At 44.6% G+C, this 22,567-nt stretch overlaps 1 protein-coding gene across 1 annotated transcript in view; it reads left to right on the forward strand.

Moving 5' to 3' along the window:
• TMEM178B (transmembrane protein 178B) overlaps positions 1-16,952 on the forward strand; it is a 226,516-nt gene extending 209,564 nt beyond the window's left edge. Inside the window, exon 5 of the mRNA XM_075503437.1 lies at positions 16,576-16,952. Within this exon, the coding sequence (XP_075359552.1) occupies positions 16,576-16,826 (251 nt within the window). The 3' untranslated portion in view covers positions 16,827-16,952. The remainder of the gene's footprint in view (positions 1-16,575) is intronic.
• Positions 16,953-22,567: the final 5,615 nt, after the last annotated feature.

Consider the following 22,567-nt stretch of genomic DNA (forward strand, 5'->3'; position numbering starts at 1 on the left):
ACACCTTCTGTCATTGTACTTGCTTTATAAAATCAGCTTTTAAAGACCATCTCTGATAGCCTGCTGTTTTCCCAGTTGAGCGCTGATTTCATTTCAGTCAGCTGTTTTGAAACATCATGTGGCTTGCTTTATTTCTAGTTTTGAGGGCAGGGCTGACTTTGTACCTAAATGCTCCAAAACCCTTTTCCTCCTCATCAGTGCCTGCCACGGGGAAAGTGGGGTGGCAGGGCTGCCCCGTGGTGGCACGCTCCAGTGTTTCGGCAGTGGTTGCATTCTCCCCTTCCCTACCTGGTGCACCTCCCTGCTGAACTGCTGTCCCTTGTCCCAGCTGGAAATACAAAATGGCACTTCCAATATCTTGTTCTGGTACTTGCTTCAGCACAAAATTATCCCTGGCCAAATTACATCCCTGTCCAAAGCTACATCACTTGCCTTTGTAAATGTATTAAAAGACCCACAAAGAATGATGTTTTATCATCCTTATCAGAGCTCTGTCCTTCAGCTGCACATTCATCTGTTTTCCTTTTGTAAGTCTGTAATTTGTATTGAGAACACATTTCAGTGAAATAGTTAGGGGTTTTACTGCATGCCTAACAAGGCAGCCCTTCAGGGAGAGACTTCTGCATTGCCTTATTTTGTTCCAAATTTACAGCAAATAAATGCAATAAATCATCTCTGCACTTGTTTACTGTTTTACCTGTTCTCTTCACTCTTATCTGGTCTCTGCCAGTTTTGTCTTGTGACATGCACTTTAGGATAACTTTAGGGGTTTTTCCCCGTTTGCTAACAGTTTCCTTAGAGAAGCATATAATTTTACTAGCCTTGCAAATATTCATTATTCTTTGCAAAGTCAAGTGTGTTTCTTGCTGTAACCTTGCTTTAAGCCAATTATAAATTTTACCATTAATAATTCAGTCTCTAATTAGTCTATTTGGAAATTATTCCAGCTGCTAAATGCCCTTATTCATGTGATTTAGCTTCACCATGCAGATCTGTAATAAAATGATCTGTAGTCTCACATAGCAGCTCATTTCTTGTCTTTGCCTAGTGACATTTTTGCATGAAATACTGGGCTTGGGGCTTTGCTCGGGAGCCTGAAATTCCCTTTTTTACTGGCACGGAAAGGCCTGGAAGTCTTGCTGTACACATACAGCAGTGCTATGGAGTTTTTCCTCTCTGATTTTCTGTGCTAGCATTTGATTTCAGAAATATCAGGGATTTCTTTCATCCTCTCCTCCTCCATTCTCTCCAGTGATGATCTGCCAATCTGGGGCATTCAAGCGCCATTTGCCAGCTCCACTTCTGCCGCTGATTTGGGTTTCTTCTGACCCACCTTAGAGGGCTGCGGAGACATTGCTCTTTGCATACTCGCAGGACTTAGGTCAGGGTTACAAAAGCTTCAAACCTTTTCCCACAGCAGAGGTGAAGAACTATTCTTTCCAATGCTGGCTGCTGCGGCACAGATAAGCAGGCAGGAAAGATGTGTGAGAGGGAAGAAAAAATAAAGTTATGCAGGTGTGCTGGCACAATTTAACGCTTTATTTCAGATACACAAGAAATGATGTTTATTAAAGAAATAAAGAACAACCCACTTACTGAATGTATGAGTGCATTCTGCTTTGGTATTCTAATCTAGGGAGAAACAACCTTTTATAAATCATTTCCAGCCTCCTCCCTTTTCAGAAATATCCCTTCCCTCAGTCCAGGGGTAAGTCAACAACCTGCTTTATTAGCCCCGCAGCCAGAGGATGGACTGCCCATTTACACCGCATCACCTTCTCTTGCCCCAGCTATGCCATGTTTCACGTGGGTCTGTTGCAAGGTGCCGGGGGGACAAGGACGCACTCAGGGGTTTGTGCCAACGTGTGTGCCAGAGCCCAGCAGCTGCCGGAGCGCTACTCGCTGTGTTCAGGAGCTGACGACCAGGCTGATACCGAGGGACGCAAACCCCATCAGAAAGGGGGACTTCAAAACAGGACTTGGGAGCCCGTGCAGCACAGTTGTCAGTACAGATGCGCTGCACGCTTCTGTATCCTCTTTCACTCCCCGCCTCAGCAGAGAGTCTTGTCTTCAAAATCCCCAAGCCTGTGTGCTGTGCTTCCTTCGCCTGCGCTGTGCATATGTTAGTAGATGACAACTGAGGCATCTGTGTATTTGCAGCCATGGATCATTACCAGCTGTTGAGTCATTTGCGTCCCAAATTTAACTCACTGTACTTTGAAAATAGCACATAGCGGTAGAAAATAAGAGTGTTTATCCTACACAACTGTGGTCCTGCCATCTCAAAATAATCATTCTGCTGCTGAATATTTTAAGAAACAAAACCGGAGCAATTTAATACAGCAAGTGTAAGGCAAAGCTCTGTGATTGACATCTCCTAGGCAGTTATGAAGTACCTTCATAGCAGCTGCCAAGAGGAGGCAAAGAGAAAAATAAACAAAAAGAGAAAGTAAAAGACATTCTTTGGAGTTCATCTGGAAATATGGTGGGTCTCACAGGGCACGTAGGATTTCTATTTCTCAGTAAGGATCAAGGTCTCTACCCATTCTTCAGGATGTTTACTTGTGATGACACGATCAGTCATGACACTGAAGATATTTTCTGTGACCATATTTATTTTTTTCTTTTCCACAACATTATTCTTTGAAAAATCCAGTTTCATGTGCTTCTTTCCCAAAAGGAATAGCTTTAGAAAGTTTACATAAAAGCTTTTTTTTCCATACGGAAAGGCAAGTGCAAATGCACACATATGTGCACAGTTATATGCATACAGAGCTTAAGCAACATCATGTGATCGTTACTAAAACAGAGGTATACAATAAGTGCCTGCAATCTGAGCAGTGAAGCTTGGCATAAATACAGTTTTTGCAAAGGCATAATACCTTTTGCCAGTTTGAAAAGTATTTATAATTCAAAAAATTTGGATCACTGGAAAAAATGAGATGCCAATCATGTTTTAATCCTGTGGGAGATACTAAATTAATAATCATAGAATCATAGAATAGTTTGGGTTGGAAGGGACCTTTAAAGGCCATCTAGTCCAACCCCCCTGCAAGGAGCAGGGACATCTTCAACTAGATCAGGTTGCTCAGAGCCCTGCCCAACCTGACCTTGAATGGTTCCAGGGATGGGGCATCTACCACCTCTCTGGGCAACCTGTTCCAGTGTTTCACCACCCTCATTTTAAAAAATTTCCTCCTTATATCTAGTCTAAATCTACCCTCTTTTAGTTTAAAACCATTACCCCTTGTCTTATCACACTAGGCCTTACTAAAAAGTCCGTCCTCATCTTTCCTATAAGCCTCCTTTAATTATTGAAAGGCCACAGTAAGGTCTCTCCAGAGCCTTCTGTTCTCCAGGCTGAGCAACCCCAACTCTCTCAGCCTTTCCTCATAGGAGAGGTGTTCCAGCCCTCTGACCATTTCTGTGACCCTCCTCTGGACCCGCTCCAACAGGTCCATGTCTTTCCTGTGCTGAGGGCCCCAGAGCTGGAGGCAGTACTGCAGGGGGGATCTCACCAGCGCGGAGTAGAGGGGCAGAATCCCCTCCCTCGACCTGCTGGATAACTGCAGAGGAACTTTAGAATTCAGCAAAACTCCTTGCAGACCACCATAAGAACTTATTTATGTGGATTGACCTCCAGAGGGAGACAAAGGCTGGTTTGTATCAAGACATGCCATAGATTTGTTACAAAAGTCTTTGAAACAAGCCTCAGAGGAACAAGGTCAGTGCCCCCTCTGCCACGCCTCCCACACCACACACGTACGCTCTTCTTCCTACTTGTGCTTTTGGTCAAATTTTGCATTACGCTCTAAAGTGATTTAAGATCTTGAATTGGAATGAACTGGACTTAATGTACAGCGTTAATAGGTTTTAAATGTTTAAACCTCTCTAAGGCTCTTGATTGTTTAAAACCGTCAAACACAGTACAAGGGTGTTGGGGAAGGCAGAAAAGGAGCTGATGAAGGTCTTTATGGACCTGTGATGAGACAAGCTCGGAGCAGCCATGCAGGCTTTGTGCCTCAGTGCCCATCAGGCAGTAACGTAATGAGGCCGAACACTGCATATTAAGGTAATAAGAGTTATATTTTTTTTTTTAAATGCCCTTTTTCCTCCATTGCAGGATTTGTCAGTCCCTCTTTTCAAATACTTCTCTTCTACACAGTTTTTTACCCTCATAGTCGGGATTGCAAGTCATGATCCCTGGTCCCATTTTTAGGCTATGCTCCTGGGGCCTAAAGAGTGACCCTTCTTTTCTTATGTATTTCAAAACCTAGACACTGATGGATACATGTCCAGATACATATATATATGGGTATAGGTCCACTGGACAGATAGATGTCCAGTCCACATATGCGGATAGGGGTGGAGGTGCTTCTTCGTCCTGACCAACTAACCATTAGTAATCGCCCTTTAGAAATTAGTATCAATTTCCTTTTGAATGTTATCTAATTTCCTATTTTCACTCCAAAAATAAACATTTAGGAAATCATCAACATACATCCCCTTTGCCATCTTTTGGGTTGTTAATATGATGTCAGGGTGGCCTGTTTAGCACTTCCAAGCAAGGAAACAGTTGCTCAGCTGACGGCGTGGCAAGGCTCACCAGACATTATGCTTAAAAGGCAGAGCTGGGGTAGTGTGTTATGTCTTTACTTCTAGTACTTCTCCATGCTTACTGGTGCACTGAGAACACATTTGACATTTATTTATTAATGCTGGCACCCATTTTGAAAACAAAATAGGAGACTCTCTGGAAATATGAAAGATCACCTACTTTCGGGACTCTGGAAATATGAAGGATCACCTACTTTCACTGTACGGGCTTCTGTGTGTCACTGCATACCTGCCACTGAAATGCTCTTTTATAATTTCATGTTGTAATACTCCTCAAGGGGAATCATAACACCCTTCTTTGCATCCCCTACAGCATAAGTTCGAAAGCAGAGTTATGTCCTTCTTCTCACAGAATACTATTTTCATTAGATGCCATTTTTTGCAATACCTCAGGAATTTAGCTGATCCTTTAGGTCAATACCGACAAATCTTGTCCTGAAATGCAGGGACCTACGAGTTAACACCTCTATAAGAGACTGGAGGTGGGGTGGAATATAGAAATGTTTTTTTCAAATCAATAACACAGCTGTACTGCAGGGGATAGTCATTTAGAGGTGGGTGGTTTTTTTTCCTGGAAGGAACAGCACAACAAGAGAATTCATTGTCAACTCCATAGCATTTGATCTCCATGGAAACATTATCAGCTGACTTCAAAGTCAACCTTCAAATGTGTTGCATTTCTTTTCCTGTGGCTCATTTCTGATGCTCCTAGATGTGCACTTGCACGCTGGGGGAGAAATACCAACACAAGCAATTCCAGCAACCTTGTACCTGACCACAGAAGAGCACTGGCATTTAGGAGGAGAGGAAAGGCTTCGTTATGAGGTGCAGAGATCTCATAGTCTGGAGCAAAAGACATGGCAAGTAGTGTATGTGTACCTATAAACATTGGTTTTCAGTCTTAACTCAAATCGGTCTCCCTGAACTTGGCATATAGTAAATTAAGGAGTCAGCTCAGTCTGGCTTTTCAACAAAAAGAACTATTCATACTCCTGTGTGTGTTCATTTTAAGTCAGCTATACTGACTTGCAATTTCTCCATCACCAGGATGGGAGGTACTGGCAGAAGTATCGGTACCTTCTAGAGTTATGAGAACAGAAAACCTAGCATAGTCTATAAGGGCATGCAATCTAGTTTGCTTCTCAATGATGTCAGTAGGTCTTTGGGGGGCTGACAGAGGTGAATTAAAGTAGAAGCAAAGTAGGGGAGACAGATCCGACAGAAATATAGAAGATTTTCCTACCCACAGTCCTGGAAAACAAGTTATGTGTATTTCAAAATTCTGTGGTTTTTCCTTATCCCTTAATAGTGTCACCAGGTCTGTGATCTGTTGCTGGCTTCTGTGTTCCAATGGCAAGAGGCATCAAGGCCAAAGGAAGACAATGAAAACAAAACTGGCATTTTGTTTTCCAATTTATTATTGGGTTGGTTTTTATAAAAAAAAAATGTTTGCTGAGTTGTTTGTGTGCCTGGTATCAAAGAGGAAAGACTGCACATGCAACAGAAGGAAGAGTAATACTGTCATGATTTGCTAGACAGGAAGAATTCTTTATAGAAAGAAAGCGGAGCAAATTTCTGTGTGTGGCAGATGTTGTTAAATGCAGAGGATGAAGCAAGGCTTAGATTCAGCTTCTCGGCTCCTCAGGTTGTCAACTTAGAAAAACAACATTCCCCTTGGACAAATCACTGCTATGCTTACTTGGTCTAATCTGCCTGGACAGAGTCCAGCTGGCCACTGGAAATTCCACAGAAAAAGCAGCTGGACCTGGCAGAAACTAGATGAGTGGGGCCTTCCTCGTTTCTGCCCAACCTGGCTCTTCCAAGGGTTACAGAGTTAAGTCATGCCTATGTACTTGTATGGCCTGCAGAGGTTTCAGAGGTATTTCCTCTGCAACAGGAAAGAAGATTTCAGCATGTGACCCTTTAAGGCAGTACCAAAGGGGTCAGGGTAGTTTGTTGCTTGCAAGCATTCACGTGAATGATGTAAACTTCATAGCGGTGCCTGCATCCAGTGGTCCTTGTTGACAAGACAATTATATCTTATTTTGATTTCTGGCTATTATATCTCGATAACTGTATTACTTAGCACATACAGAAAGGATTTTTCTGTTCCTGGCAGTTCAGCTCAGGGAAATAGTAATAGAGCCCAGAGCCTTTTGCAGCAAAGATCCTCAGCTCACATTCAGTACAAACAACTGAAAGTTGTACAACCAAAGAGTCCTTTTGTCACTTGAAAAAATGAATGGCTAGGCTTCTCTCCAACACCTGAAGGGGAAAATATCCAAATCAGGTAGCCACCACCATCACCCAGAGCTCCCAATGGCTTCTTTAGTAGTGCCTTCAGCAAAGAAAAGGATTAAAAAGGCATGCGAGTAACTCTGTCCTTTCAGCCCTGAAAGTATTGATCAACCAACCTGATCTCTTTCTACGACAACGTGACCCACCTAGTGGATGAGGGAAAGGCTGTGGATGTTGTCTATCCAGACTTCAGCAAAGCCTTTGACACGGTTTCCCACAGCACTCTCCTGGAGAAACTGGCTGCTCACGGCTTGGACGGGTGTACTCTTCGCTGGGTTAAGAACTGGCTGGATGGCCAGGCCCAAAGAGTGGTGGTGAATGGAGTTTACTCCAGTTGGCGGCCAGTCACAAGTGGTGTTCCCCAGGGCTCTGTTTTGGGGCCAGTTCTATTTAATATCTTTATCAATGATCTGGACGAGGGGATCGAGTGCACCCTCAGTAAGTTTGCAGATGACACCAAGTTGTGCGGGAGTGTCGATCTGCTTGAGGGGAGGAAGGCTCTACAGAGGGACATGGACAGGCTGGATTGATGGGCCAAGGTCAATTGTATGGGGTTCAACAAGGCCAAGTGCAAGGTCCTGCACTTGGGCCACAGCAACCCCATGCAACGCTACAGGCTTGGGGAAGAGTGGCTGGAAAAGGACCTGGGGGTGTTGGTTGACAGCTGCCCGAATATGAGTCAGCAGTGTGCCCAGGTGGCCAAGAAAGCCAATGGCATCCTGGCTTGTATCAAAAATAGCGTGGCCAGTAGGACTAGGGAAGTGATCATGCCCCTGTACTGGGCACTGGTGAGGCCGCACCTCGAATACTGTGTTCAGTTTTGGGCCCCCCACTACAAGAGAGACATTGAGGTGCTGGAGCATGTCCAGAGAAGGGCAACGAAGCTGGTGAAGGGTCTGGAGCACAAGTCTGATGAGGAGCGGCTGAGGGAGCTGGGGTTGTTCAGCCTGGAGAAAAGGAGGCTGAGGGGAGACCTTATGGCTCTCTACAACTGCCTCAAAGGAGGTTGTAGCGAGGTGGGGGTCGGTCTCTTCTCCCAGGTAACAAGTGATAGGATGAGAGGAAATGGCCTCAAGTTGAGCCAGGGGAGGTTTAGACTGGATATTGGGAAATTTTTCTTCACTGAAAGGGTTATCAAGCATTGGAACAGGCTGCCCAGGGAAGTGGTTGAGTCGCCATCCCTGGAAGTACTTAAAAGACATTTGGATGAGGTGCTTAGGGACATGGTTTAGTGGTGGTCTTGGTAGCGTTAGGTTTACGGTTGGACTCAATGATCTTAAAGGTCTTTTCCAACCTACATGATTCTGTGATTCTGTGATTCTGTATTCTCTAAGAGTATTTTTAGTGGCATACACTAGGCAACATGGAAGAAGGCTGCACTGAAGTTGTTTGTGCTGTGTCTGTTCTCCAGTCTCACTTGTCTTGAAGAACATCTGTCTGAAGACTTTTCAGCAATTTAAGGTTTCCTACAAAAGAAGGATTCCACAAACCCTCTGAGGCTCCTTCTGAGGTTCCTTCTGAGAGAGGTTCAATTTTTTGACTGGAAGAAAAAGACCTTATGTGGAGAGAGGCGGAATGACCTGTTGCTAAAAGACCAAATGCAATGTGGTGCATGGATTCTCCATGCTATGGGAGATGCCATGTGACAAGGCAAACCCAACCTGACCCCACAAGTTTCTCTTCAGCTTTGACAAACCCTAGGCTGGGAAGCACCTGCCTGAGGTACAGTTTGATACTAAACTTATAAGTCTTGTCATCTGGCAAATCTGAGATGTGATGGAGTCACTCGAGTTTGCTCAGACCTCCAGTGCTCCTTTCAGTTTAATCTTTTAGCTCTGCCTGGGCCATCCTGGGAGGTCCATACTGCAGGGGATGAAGCAAACCTGCCGGCAGCCTCTGTCTGTTGCCGAGCGTGGTGTTTGTCAGCACAGGGATGGGATAATTTAACTAACCTGTGATTAGGTTGGTTCTTCATTTTGACTTTAAGAGACCTTCTGACTTTCTCTCCCTTCTGCTCCCAGTAAAATACTGAATCACATCCCACTACTACAACGGGCACAATTTTTGCTGCCTCCTCTGTTGTGGCTGCAAGTTCATCAGCCATTATGTTTGCTTAATGGCTGTAGTCAAGTCCCTTTATTATTGCTCGGTTATTTTGGGTGGGGCATAGGATCACCATTGCTAAAGTAATCAGAGGGTTATTCAACCCAGGCTTTGCTCAACTCCCCTCTTTCTCCCTATCCCATTTCATCAAGACAACGTGCCTTTAGCTAAGTAGTGTTGCTTTTGCCTTACGTGCCAGCTCATAACTTCAGAGGGTACTTGCTCATAGCTGGTGCTCAACGGCTGTGCTAGTACACAGCATGGGTATCCACTCTTGGCGCAGTCCCATGCACCGTGGGATACGATAGCAGAAATGTCACCATGTGCCAATCTGCAGGGTGCTATAACGTGCAATATATTCTGACTGTCAGTTGTACCAGCACAGCAAACTGGAGATGAGCTCTCAAGTGCTGTAGTATTGTTCCATATACTATACTGATTAATATTGTTCCATATACTATACTGATTTACATCAGCCTAAGGGTGGTACCCATTAAGTATTTACAGTTGTGACAGAGGATACATAGTCCTTTGATGCCATAACATATTACGGCTTGTGCAGTGGCAATTCAACAGACAGGCACCGCTGCTGAAATAACACACAGCAGGTGTACAGCTCTGGTGGGTTACGGATGCCGCTGGTACATTTTGAGGCATGAGGCCAAAGGCCAAATGCAAACCGCATTCTGACAGAGACTATAATGCAATATCATAGCACCGCTATAGACCCCGCAGTTTACTCTGGTTCTTAGTATAAAATAAAAATGTATTAAGTTCCAACCCATGTGGGTTTATGGTCTCACAAGGACACCGCACTGGATCTCCATCACCCAGTCAGACTTCTCTTTCCATCTCGGCTTTTTTTATAAGGGCAATTTTCCAGTAAACCCCTTGCTATTCTGCAACCTATCGGTGATGCTGCAAGCTGCTTCTGCTGGAACAGTACATAATTAAGCAATAATTTATATTCTATGCGTGTATGCACAGAGCAATAAAGTGTTCTCAAGAGCTGCGTGCTGCTGAGGCGTTTAATCCATGCACAGAAGGAGTCTACTGCAAAGCTGCTCCCTCCAAAAGGCTTTTGTCATCACTGTGTTGGGAGAGAATTCGGTTTATTCTTTAATAATTTCATTTGATTGTGATATAATTTAAATAGCTAATGGTACACACTCCACTTTAAGATCAGACCTCATTTTATTTGTTTGTTTGATGTACCTTGAAAATAGTAAAAGCTAGTAGGGCAGAGAGAAAGTAAAGATAATGTTGTTTCACTTGTGAGATTTTTTTCCCCTATAACCCTATAATAAAAAAGTGATGATAATTAAATAAACAGCACTCCTTCCAAAGACATTAGTGGCCACAAATTGCCATCAATGGCAGCTACTAAAAATACTTTAAAAGGCAGAGATTCGCATTTATTTGAGAACTGCTTGGTTTCAGAGGACATCTTAAAATCCATACCTTTGTGTTTCTCTTTTTATCTACTGGTGGTTTTATAAGTAATACTTGACATTTCTATCTCTGCAAAAAACAGAAGGGGAAAAGAATCAGGTTTTCTTAGTTTGTTTACTTTGTACATCTGACAGCACAGTTAGTTCGTGAGTCATTTCTGCCTGGTTTTGGGGAAAGGGAGAAGACAAGCATCGTTCTGTCAGACATGGAAGAAATGTTTCCCAAATAATAAAAAAAATTATTTGTAGAGAGGTGGGTCTCAGTGGTGGGCTTGGTGCCCAGGTCAAGGCTAAGTGCAAGGTCCTGCACTTGGGCCACAGCAACCCCATGCAACGCTGCAGGCTTGGGGAAGAGTGGCTGGAAAGCTGCCTGGCAGAAAAGGACCTGGGGGTGTTGGTCGACAGCCGCCTGAACATGAGCCAGCAGTGTGCCCAGATGGCCAAGAAAGCCAATGGCATCCTGGCTTGTATCAGGAATAGTGTGGCCAGCAGGACTAGGGAAGTGATCGTGCCCCTGTACTTGGCACCTCGAATACTGTGTTCAGTTTTGGGCCCCTCACTACAAGAGAGACATTGAGGTGCTGGAGCGTGTCCAGAGAAGGGCAACGAAGCTGGTGAAGGGTCTGGAGCACAAGTCTGATGAGGAGCGGCTGAGGGAGCTGGGACTGTTTAGCCTGGAGAAAAGGAGGCTGAGGGGAGACCTTATGGCTCTCTACAACTGCCTCAAAGGAGGTTGTAGCGAGGTGGGGGTCGGTCTCTTCTCCCAGGTAACAAGTGATAGGATGAGAGGAAATGGCCTCAAGTTGCGCCAGGGGAGGTTTAGACTGGATATTAGGAAATTTTTCTTCACTGAAAGGGTTATCAAGCATTGGAACAGGCTGCCCAGGGAAGTGGTTGAGTCGCCATCCCTGGAAGTACTTAAAAGACATTTGGATGAGGTGCTTAGGGACATGGTGTAGTGGTGGTCTTGGTAGTGTTAGGTTTACGGTTGGACTCGATGATCTTAAAGGTCTTTCCAACCTATATGATTCTGTGATTCTGTGATTCTGTGATTTTAATGACTGGCTTTTTTGGATTTGGATTCAAATTGATGGTGTCTTCTTAAGGTGAGGACATCCACCAAAGGTATTTTTTCTTTTCTTTCCCTCTTTCCCTGAAGGCATAGTGAGGTGGACTCCTATAAACTGTGTTCTGGTGAGATAAGAAGTTTTTGCTCCTCCAGACATGGCAGAGTGAAGGACTACACAAATGACCCGGTACCTTTCCAAGCCAAGAGAAGTCGTTACCTGAAATTGCCTCCAATGATGGTTTAAAGGAAAGGAGTGCCCATATGGTCAGTTCCTGTGTCGCGGGGCAGGGGACGGCACCAGCCAGCTGAAGGGGTGGACACAGCTACAGTCAGACTCCTCATCCCTAATACTGGGGACAGGGATGTTTAGATGAAGCTCCTGATAGCGGGGTCTGTTTGCACACCAGCACCACGAAGGCTCACCTTCGTTTGCAGCGTATCTAAGAAAGGCAGCAGTTCTTGTCTCACAAAACACCATGGACCCTGTGAAATCCCTCAAGCTCTATTGCTCTGGAAGCCGAGCCTGCAGGCTCTGTAGGCAAAGGATGTGGCTTCTGACAGGGTTCAGGTGGGCACTAGCATGAGGCAAAATTCAAACATATTTGGTATGGATGGTTTGAGCCTGCTTGTGTTTAAATCAGTTCACTCACAAGCAGTTCTGCTCTCCCCTGGAGGTGAGGTTTGAAAACTGCAAATGGAGGAATTGCAGCCCCTCGCACAGCCGGGCTGATCAGAAAGAAAAGAGATGTTTATGGAAAAAAAAAAATTCCTAGCAGCAGAGGCCCACAGGTCTTCTTGATACAACCATGCTTAAGAACAGCTACAGCAAAGGGCTCTGACTCATAATCCACACAGAATACTACCTTTCCCAGCCATCCCTCTCCTGACCACGTCTGCCCCTGCAGCAAGGACAGCAGGACCTGAATCTTATACACATATATAGCAAATAAGTTAATCTCTGTCCTAAACAAACTTCCAGTCTAAATGGAGGAGACATTCAGTTCAATGTTTAATATTCTTCTTCCATACTATAGAAGAAGGAAAAGTGCAAGACAGCCATGAGGTATTTAATAGCTCAGGTGCTCAAACCACTGTTGATTATCAGTCCGTTAGCAGGACAGGCACTGTCAAAACCAGCCTGAGAGGAAGGGTGGCTGTCTGATGAGGAGTCAGGGTGGAGGTTTGACTACATGTCAAACAGCAGTTTCTGTGGCACAGACACGGCTTTACATGAAATTTCATCTCTCACCTGACTGAAGCATTTCGCAGTGACACGTGAATTTCCTTTGTCAAAAACGCCGCTGTTGCCTTGTCTTATTCATTAATGTTTCACTTAGGATGATAACGTGTAAATCCCAGCACAAAGGACTTTGCTTTCTGCTCTCCCCAGCTGCTGAAGGAGATGGTCTTTATCTCCCCTGTCCAGCTCACATACCAGCACATCCCCGGTGAGCTCTTATTACTGCCTGTCATTCCCATTCTGTGTGCCAGTGCCACAGCGCAAGTGCCGAGCCTTGGACGACCAGGTCTGGTCGTCTGCTCAGGCCAGAGTTATGGGAAGTGTTTTTCACAAAGAAAGAAAAGTTCGTATTGCTACAGCTGCCTGGGGATCTGGGGCATTAGTGCACATGTAGGGGGGCACCTCACTGATGGCAAGAGCCTACCAGGAAAGTAAATAAGGGTTCAGTTTATTTTCTGGGGAGAGAAAGAATCTCAGGGCTGGGGATACTCATGACTTACTGCAATCCTGCTGCCTCTGAAGCGCCATGTCCATCGTGCAGGCAGTGTCATGGGCAGGAGCAACAGCCTCCCTCCTCCTGCCATCCCAGCTCTGTGTCTTACCTGGACTAGGAGAGGCTGCATTTCCAAGAGTAAGCTCAGTCTCTGCATCCCTTCCAACCATGACTCTTTCACTACGATGACCAAAAATTGTGCAATTTGCAAGGATGATCCTTTGTGTTGTGATTGCCAATTCATGAGGAAAAGCTACCAAACAGTCCTGAGGTAGTAACCATAGTCAGTTTTCATCAGTAACCCTCCTGGTGAGAGGCTAGATTAACTACAAGTGGGAACTTCCTTGCTCGGCTGAATACAAACAACACATAGGACTCGTATAATGGCCATAAAGATTCCTCCAGGTGGTATAAAATGGCATTTTTTGTGCCTGTAATGAATAGCACTAGGGAGGCTGATAAACCTGTGCAGTACAAGACATCCTGCAGAAGCACCCCAGTGACTGGCTGAGGACCATGCTATGCATCCTCTAACGTTGTGCACGGCGGTCATTATCTATCATCGCGGGATAAGCACATTCTCCAGTGAAGGGGCAGGACAGGGGCAGCCTTTTCTTAAAGAAGTCTCATGCTCATGAATTGCTTTATTCTCTATTGTTGTTACTCATTCTTCTTTATTGTTCATTTGTTATGGGGCAGAATACCCCCAGCAAGGTGGAGTGCCAATATATTGGGCACTGTTCGAATACAAAGAGTAAGCAATGCTCCTTACATTGAAGAGCTTATAATCAAAATAGGCAAGACAAAGCATGAAAGCACAGGGAGTATTTGAAATCCAAAGTTATTTCCTTTCCTTTTGTACTTAGCAAATGCAGCTTCAGTCTGGCCGCACAGATTTTCCCACCCACCTCTCTTAACAATCTTACATTTCAAGAGAGCTGAAATTATCATGTTCTTGCTAGCAAAGAGAGGCCTTTCATGTCATTTTCTAACCACAGCCATTTGAAATGAACCACAGAGCTTGGTTCAGAGCACAGTGGCTCTGATGGATCCTTTTTTTCCCGATACCACAATGTACTAGTCATGTTGACATGTCACACAGGGAACAACCATGTTCTTGCCAGACACCTTCATGTTACTGACTAACCTAAGTGACATGGTAAAACATGGAAAGAGGTGTGTGGTTGCTAATCAACCAACCTGATTTTTGAGTAAGGGATTCTGGGAGGGAGACCTCCCCGTTTATCCCGCTCTGTGCTTCGAAGCAGCGTAGGGCATCTCTGAAGACAGCTCCAGAGCCTGGGGTCTCACAAGGCTTTTGCACTTGACCAGAAGTCAAGGGCACTAAGTCCACTAAGTCCACTTGCACTAAGTCCAGAGCACTGACTATAGACTGATTGGGTGCTGGTGAGAGGCAAGAAGGTCATTTTCATTTAAATAGGCATAGTACCTACCGCAGCAGCTCACTGGTCCTGACTGTACCCTGTGGCACTATCATAATATGAGTACTTATGAATAACCTGGGCCATCTGGCAGCTATATATGGCATTAGGGGAGGCACCCAGAGTTCCCACATTCCCTGACCTGTACAACAGAGAATACCTACAAGTGGCACTCCAAAACACATTGGAGAAAAGACAGTCCAAATAGACAAACCAATGATCAGAACAGGGAACAGAGAGAGGGCCGTGACGGTGGTCTCACTGCAGGTCCGTGATAGAGATTTGCCTGCAGATTCTAGACCTGTGTGATGTTCCCACTAAGTAAAAGAGGTGGGTATGGTAGAAAGTCCACACATTTCTGGTGGTGTACATATGCTCCTACAAATGCCCCCAGTTTCTGAGACTAGTTGCAGGTGAATTCACCACATAATCTTACCTGTGTCTGCGTAGTGGGGAATGTAAAATCCATTTCTTCAATACAACTGCAACTAAAAAAAGCAAAGCAGCAGAGAAACAACAGGAAAAGTGTTGTAGAAGAGAAGCAGGAGGAGGCAGGAAGGATTAAAAGGAGGCAAGGACACCAGAGGAAAGGAGCTTGACACTAAAACCAGGCTGGCTGTGACTGCTTTAGAGGATCATGCTATCTTAGGGATGGGACCAGGAGGAGTAGGAGATTCCTTGCCAGCAGCTGCTAGTGAACAGATGCAGGACACGCTGCACACGTAGCACATGTAGCATGCTACTGATGTGTGCATGAACAGTGGGACAACACACGGGGCTGACCATGCGTGTTACTATAGCATGTGTCCTGTAGGTTGCCTTCTGTGCCCAGGGCTCTCCAAGGCAACTCAGAGAGGCCCACATAGGGAGGAACTGGAGAGGAAAAATAAACTACCAACTTTATGTTGACTTTAGTTGTTATCTCTTGAGACAGGCGCGTAGTGTCTGTAGCTATCTATTATTCCATGTGTGGGTGGCAACTATGACATTTCAGGAGCTCAGAGTTTAGCTTTGATGAAGCTGGAGGCCAAAGATCAAAATTAGACTCATCTGGGTGGGCTAAGGTTCAGCCTCATCTGATATGTGTGTCTTTCCATAACACTTACCACCTGACAGAGTTATGAAGCCTGTCCTCGCAGTGCTCTCAGGAAGAAATGAAATATTGCTGCAGAGATGGAAAACAAGAACAGGATATTTTGAAGATTTCCCCACTACTGCAGAGGGCATCTAGATTGGGACTGGAGTCATGCAGAGGGTAGAACCTGAATTTTGTGAGGGATTTTAAGATTTTGATGGTGGTATTTAAAAGGGGAGTGTATAATGAAAGATTTTAGATTTTGATATAAGAAAAGTCTGAAAAAATCTCCCAAGTCATTTCAAATGTACGTTTCAACAGAGCCAGAATATGTCAAGTATTTTGTAATATTTTCTTCTATAAAATCCATCACTGAAGAATTGAAATTAAACAAAAAATGCAAACTTTTTTTCCCCTCAAAAAAAATACTGAAATGTGATGATTCATTCTGTATTTGTCTAAAGCAAAATTCCAGAAAAATCAATGGTTTCGTGAAGCATTCTGGTTCCCAAGGGAGTGCTCATATTGAAAAAACTGTTCCTGTTGAAGTCTCTCCATACAGCTCTGTTCAGCATCAGTTCAATATTCAAGGCTCTGGTGGCACTCAGTTCTTTCCCTGTGGAGCCACTAGACTAAGCCACTTTCTATCCAAACATCTTCCCTTAGGTATTTCCTTACTGCTTGCACCAGCTCTTCTCAGGCGACTTGGAAAGTGGTATGTCTATCACTCTTCTAACTTCTCTTTGTTTTTTTCCTCCCTCCTTCTCCCCTTCCCACTCTCCTCCAGGAACCTTCTGCATCATTTCACTGTGCACGTGCGTGGCTGGAATCAACTTTGAGCTCTCCCGCTATCCCCGCTACCTGTACGGACTTCCCGACGACATCAGCCATGGCTATGGCTGGTCCATGTTCTGTGCGTGGGGGGGCCTGGGCCTCACTCTTATCTCTGGCTTCTTCTGCACTCTGGCCCCTTCTGTCCAACCTGTCCCCAGGACCAACTGCCCCAAATCTAGACCTGAGAATGGGACAGTGTGCTAAGACAAACAGCAAACACACACACACATTCATATATATATATATGTCTATGTATACCTATACATGCATATATATGTATATATAATTATATATATATATATAATATCTCAAACTAATGCCAGTGCCAAGGTAGAGCTGAGTCCAACACGGCACTCACATGTCCACCGGACTCTGTGTTGCTTCGTTCTTTCTCACAGCGATGGGAAAGCTTTTCTCTCACATGGCTCTTCCATCCAACTCTTAACTTCAGCATCATACCTTAGAGGTTGAATGAACATCCAGTTGCACCTACCTACTGCCATTTGGGAAGGGGAACAGGGGGTCCGTGTGGGGGATCTGGAACCAGAATCTGTACAGGACATGGAGGGTGGGATGGGGGGGGACAAAAAACCTGTCCATTGCTGACAGAAGGGAAAATGCAAACAGCAAGCAAAGGAACAAATCAAGCATTTGAGCCACCTCTACAATGTACCTCCTCAAGGCCATTATCAGAAACCCACCCACTTTCTTTTTCTTTCTTAAAACAAAATGACAGAAGCCTGCCCTGTCATTGGTTTTGGGGTTTTTTGGGTTTTTTTTGCTTAAAACACAGAAAACAAAATGGACAGAATGTGTGGGGAAAAGCAGAAAAGCGTTTTCTCTTTGCCTGCCAAACTTTAGAGAGAAGCAAACAAGTGAAAATAATAATAATAATAAACAGATATAACAAAATAAAAACAGAAAACAACAAAAAAACTCCATGAGGACATCTCAGCGGACTTTCCAACAATGCGGTTTTAATCTTCCAGCTGCCTTACATCCAGGCTTACAACTGAGGCTGAACTGCTAACGTAAATGCAGCAGAAGGCCTTTTGAAAATGCTGTGATACATGTGTGTATAAATTTTTCTTCCCTCTTCTTTTATTTATTTTTTTTTTAAGAAAAAGAAAAATTTAAAACATTGCAATGTGATTGTCCACTAAACCATCCATGCTGTGTTTGTGGCCCAAGACTGAGGCACCGCCACTGCAGAAGCGTGAGGAAAGCCGTCAGGTCTGAGACAGCATGTCTCCTCTGGTGAATTTCAGGATGTTTTTTTGTTTTCACGGAGCATCTGAGAGTTCAGGATGGTGGATCCAAGTGAAGACCGACCAGGGAGAAGGGAGGTGGGGGGAGCCCTGGCAGTTGTTCTTCCCAGGTATTTGCTGGAGTGGGATTTCATTGAGTTTCCATTTCAGACGTTTAAGACAACTGGGCAAAAGCCATTGCCGAGGAGAAAAGGGGAGCTAATTTTTGTAAGGGAGAAGTAAGAGACGCCTCTTGTTGTGTTCATGTATGCCAAATAAGACCTTCCCACATCTTGTCTTTGGAAACTGCCCCGGTTCACTGGACATCTCCACTCTCCATCTGGGAGAACTGTGTACAGATGGAAGCGGAAAGGTCAGATGCAGAGAACAGAGATCCATTTCCCATGAGCTCAAGTGTTGTATGATATAATTGCGAATCCACAAATGGGACTCTCTCTCTCTCTCTTTTTTTGTCTTTCTCTTTTTCCTGCTCCTCCTCTTCCCGTTGTCCCCTTTTTCCTTCAGTCTGCTCTTCCCATCGTTCAGGTCATAGGTCCCAGAAGAACTAAAGGGACAGCGAAGTCTGGAGAGGCGGGTGAATGCCATTAGGGGAAGCAAAGCATTTTGGCTGAGGGCAGCGGGTCCTTGCAGGATAACAGTGGCTGAGGGGAAGGTGGGGCCAAGGGCCAAGGGTGCAACCAAACGGAGTCTGAAGAGGCGATGACCGAATGGCCATATGCAGGAGTGAGGGTACCACTGACAAACACACAGGCAAAGGGAGACAGGGCAAAGAAAAAAGGCCTCCCCAAAACCAACCCAACCCAACATGCTCTTAATTCAGGGATAGTACCAGCAATCCTTTCTTACATGATAGCTGCATGCCATCAGTCCTCATTAGTCAACAAAAATCATCCTCTGCATCTACAAAAACTTACCAGGAGAAGGAGGCAACCTGTTGAAACTGTGCCTACTCCACAGAAATTTCCAGGTCATGCCTTTTACACAGGTGGCAAGAAACAGTATTTTGCTCGGTTAAAAAAATCCAACCAACAAAGAATTCTTATGCAATACAATTGCATAGCCAGCCATTCCCCTTGCAGCCCTGCTTCCCCTCCTCGTTACACCTTGTGTGATGATGTTGCTTTATTAACAGTGCCCAAAGAAATGAAGTTTCTGGAGGGCATTTTGGAGTAGGGTAGATTTGAGTTTCTTTCATTCTTGCTCAACTACCTGGCTTTTGCTTTCTCCGGTCTACAAATTCCCCAAACATGCCAATGCCAGCTGCCAAGCCAGTGTGTTGCCACTGAAGTGTCATCCCTGGCAACTGAAGTTTTGTCATTTCATTCTCCATTAGATCTGACTGGAGAAAGTATTTATTTATTCATGTTGAAAATGCCTCTTGAAGAAACTTCCTTTTTAAGTACATTGGTTTATTTCTTTTTTCTGGCAAGGTTTTCAAATAGAGTGGTTTTGAAAAGCTTTGAAACCATTTGACTGTGCAAGTGCCTACTAGGTAAGGAGGCTGATGAATTACTACTGGAGTGAAGAAGGAAATCAAAAATAAAAACAGCTCTTGGAAAGCTAAATGAAAACTGAAAGCAGAAAATCAATAACTGAAAGCCAAAAGAGACCTATAAAAAAATTTGTGAAATTTTTCAAAATATGAACAATTTTGAGAAAAAACAACTTCTTATTAAGAGATTAATGCTTTAGAAAGATGGTAATTGTTTCATTAAAACAGCTTTGAACACAAACTTTCTTCCTCCTCTGCAGTGCTGAGTGCGATAGGGAAGGTGTTTCATGTGGATACAGATACCTGGAGTGACTCAGGTAAACTAAAGGGCACAGAGGTATCTAGCTGCAATCCACCATCAGGCCCTGCGGCAAGGAAAGCAGTACGAGAGCTCCTGTGACCATGTACGGTCTGGTGTGGCCCGTGACTGGTCACAGGGTGTATTCTTTTACAGATACAGTTTTGAAAGAGGTATAGCAGTAAGATTTAGAGAAATGGAAATAATTTTGCTCTTTCATGGATTCTCAAAGCTTTGCTTTCTTTCTGCAGCTGGCATGAAAATAGTTCTGCCTTGATGAAGTATTCTCTGATGGTGTTGGTTTACACGCTGTATATGAGCCTGTGCGTTTGTCTGTGTGTGGCGATGGTGGCAGAGGGTTATGATTATTTTTCTTTACAACAGAAAAGTGTAAACCCTGGATCTTTAGGCCAGTTCTGTGACTTTTCACTCACTATAGCATAGGCTCTCTAAGGCCTGTGTGGCTGTGAAGCATCTTAAAAACTATGGGAGTAAGTGTCTGAAGCAGCAGATGATCATATAACCTTAATCTCAAACTGGATCCCCAAAGGGACCATTTCTCCAAACACCACTTCTCTCATCTTTGCCTCAAATAAGGGCAAAACCCCCTTGGGATATTGTGCATTTCCCTCCGTGCTACTCGCAGAGCTGGGAGGAGCCCTGCGTGCTTCGATACCCTTGAAGGGGGCTCACAGCCCCACCACGCTTTCTGTTGGCTCAGACTCATCTTTAGAGCAGGGTTGACTCAAAATACATCCAAATCCAAATTTGCAGTGCTTAGTGTCTCCATCTATCCTGAGCCAAAGCACACTCCCATCTAGTCTGAGTTTCTGCATTTTTGGGAGGCTTTGAAATATCTTTCTGAACAGAGATTCTAGCTTTTTGACTAGTGTCTGGTTTTCTAGTTTGAGGCGTAGTTAATTAGAAATCTGTTAGCTGTGATCCCAGCATTAAGGGGCTTGACCCCATCCCTCAGCTCTGCTCTGGCGAAGCGCCTAAGCATGTGCTTTACTTGGAGCATGTGACTAATCCCCTTAACTCTGGTAGACTATTCATATGCTTAAAGTTAAGAATGTGCTTTCCTGGATGATGTTCAGCTTCCTGCAGAGTCCAGCCCCCGCTCTTCTTTTCCTATCCCACCCCTGTAGATAACGTGACACTCTTGTCCTAGCCTGATGCACAAGTGGGTGTTTGGTCTCCCTTTCTGTGAGGCTGGTAACGCGGGGTCCGTAGCTGGCAGGCTCTCTCTCGCACGTGGCCTTTCATGTTGCACCGCTGAGACAACACGTCTCTGTGCTCCAGAGACCACAGAGGAACTTGACTGCAGTGAACACAGACATCATGAAATGCCAGTCCTAGGGAAGCAGGATGAATTGGCTCAACCCACTGCGATCTGCAGGCTGAGGTTTTGTGTATAGTGACTCTCAGTTATTGTACAGTGAAGTTGTCCTGTGACCGTAGCGAGTTAGCTACAGGAGGTTCTGCTGTCCATCACTGCTGGGAGCACTGTATACGTGAGGGGTCTACGTGGCAGGAGTCCATGTGCTCTGTATCTTATGTACTGTATAGGACACCTTCTTCTTCAAGCTAAAGCTGTTTGCGTGTTAAAATTCCTGACTCATATTGACCACCTGTATATATCATCTCTCCCTTCTCCCTCTCTGCAAACACACAACTGATCTTCCCTGATCTAAATAGTAGTCCCTCCAGTTATATTTCTAGTTGGGCTTTTTTCTTCTTTCATTCTACTCCAGGGACAGTCACAACTGGATTGCAAACCACTAGTGACCAGAGCAATTTCTTTGAAATATTGCTTTTGAAAAATTGCCATTACTTTTTAAAATGTTATTCCAGCTGCGGTAACAAATGAAAGGAAAAAAAAAAACCTCAAAGTCCTCTAAACAGAGGATCCTCAGTCTCCCAGGAGAGAATCGTGAGAGTGCAGGTATTCTGCTTTCCTGTAGATGCAAGTCATTTGGGACCACTTTTAGCTACGGCATGTTAGCCGTGCGGTTCATTGGATGATGAATTAAACAACATTGGTGAGGGAGAGGATTGATATGCAGGGGGTATCTCAGATGCCCAAGTGTTCCTGGAAGACTGTGTCTCCATGACTGTCCATTTACCCACCATGCAGTGCCTCCGAATCAGGCTCATCCTTGGAGCCCCACTGATAAGCAGAGCTCAGAAGAAAATCACTGTAATCTGTCCTTAATTCTTGAGTGCCAAGCTAACTGCCAGCAGTGAAATGGAGAGGAAATAATATGTTACCAAGTATAGCTTAAATAAAGACATACATTATTCAGGCTCCTTCTTCTGTGTGTCTCTACATAGGCCTAGAAGGGCTATAGGAGTGCTCAGGCACATTCACACAAACCAACACTGCATTTCCTTGCCCCCAGGTTTTGCACTCCTTCATGGCCCATACTGCTGTGCTCATCCAGCCAGCAAGGGAAGACTCAAGGTGAAAAACTGAGACAGCTCTGAACAATTGCCAGGCACCACTGAGAGACAAAGAGTAAAAAGTGTGCACGAAGCACAAACAGCATGTAAAGATTAGTGACGGATGAATTTCCAAGGTCAGGTACTGAGTTTCAAACAAGCCTAAAGTTTGATTGCAAATTCCAGGCCAGATCCATAAGATCTTGGTCCTGCCAGTCTAAACTGGAAAGCTCATAAAAACAGGGCTTCGCTCAAAACTTATAGCCTCACTGTTTCCAGTAAGAGCCAGGAATATAATGCAGCTGTTCCATAGTCTGTTGAAGTCCCTAGAAAGCTTCCCCTTGGCTCCAGTGAGTTTTGGATCAGGTGCCTCAGAAAAAATTTTAGTGCTGTCCTGGCTAACACTGAAAATTAAATGCATGCTCACACACAACACCTAATTTTT

Source organism: Mycteria americana, chromosome 1 (assembly GCF_035582795.1).
Source record: "Mycteria americana isolate JAX WOST 10 ecotype Jacksonville Zoo and Gardens chromosome 1, USCA_MyAme_1.0, whole genome shotgun sequence".
NCBI classification, from domain to species: domain Eukaryota; kingdom Metazoa; phylum Chordata; class Aves; order Ciconiiformes; family Ciconiidae; genus Mycteria; species Mycteria americana.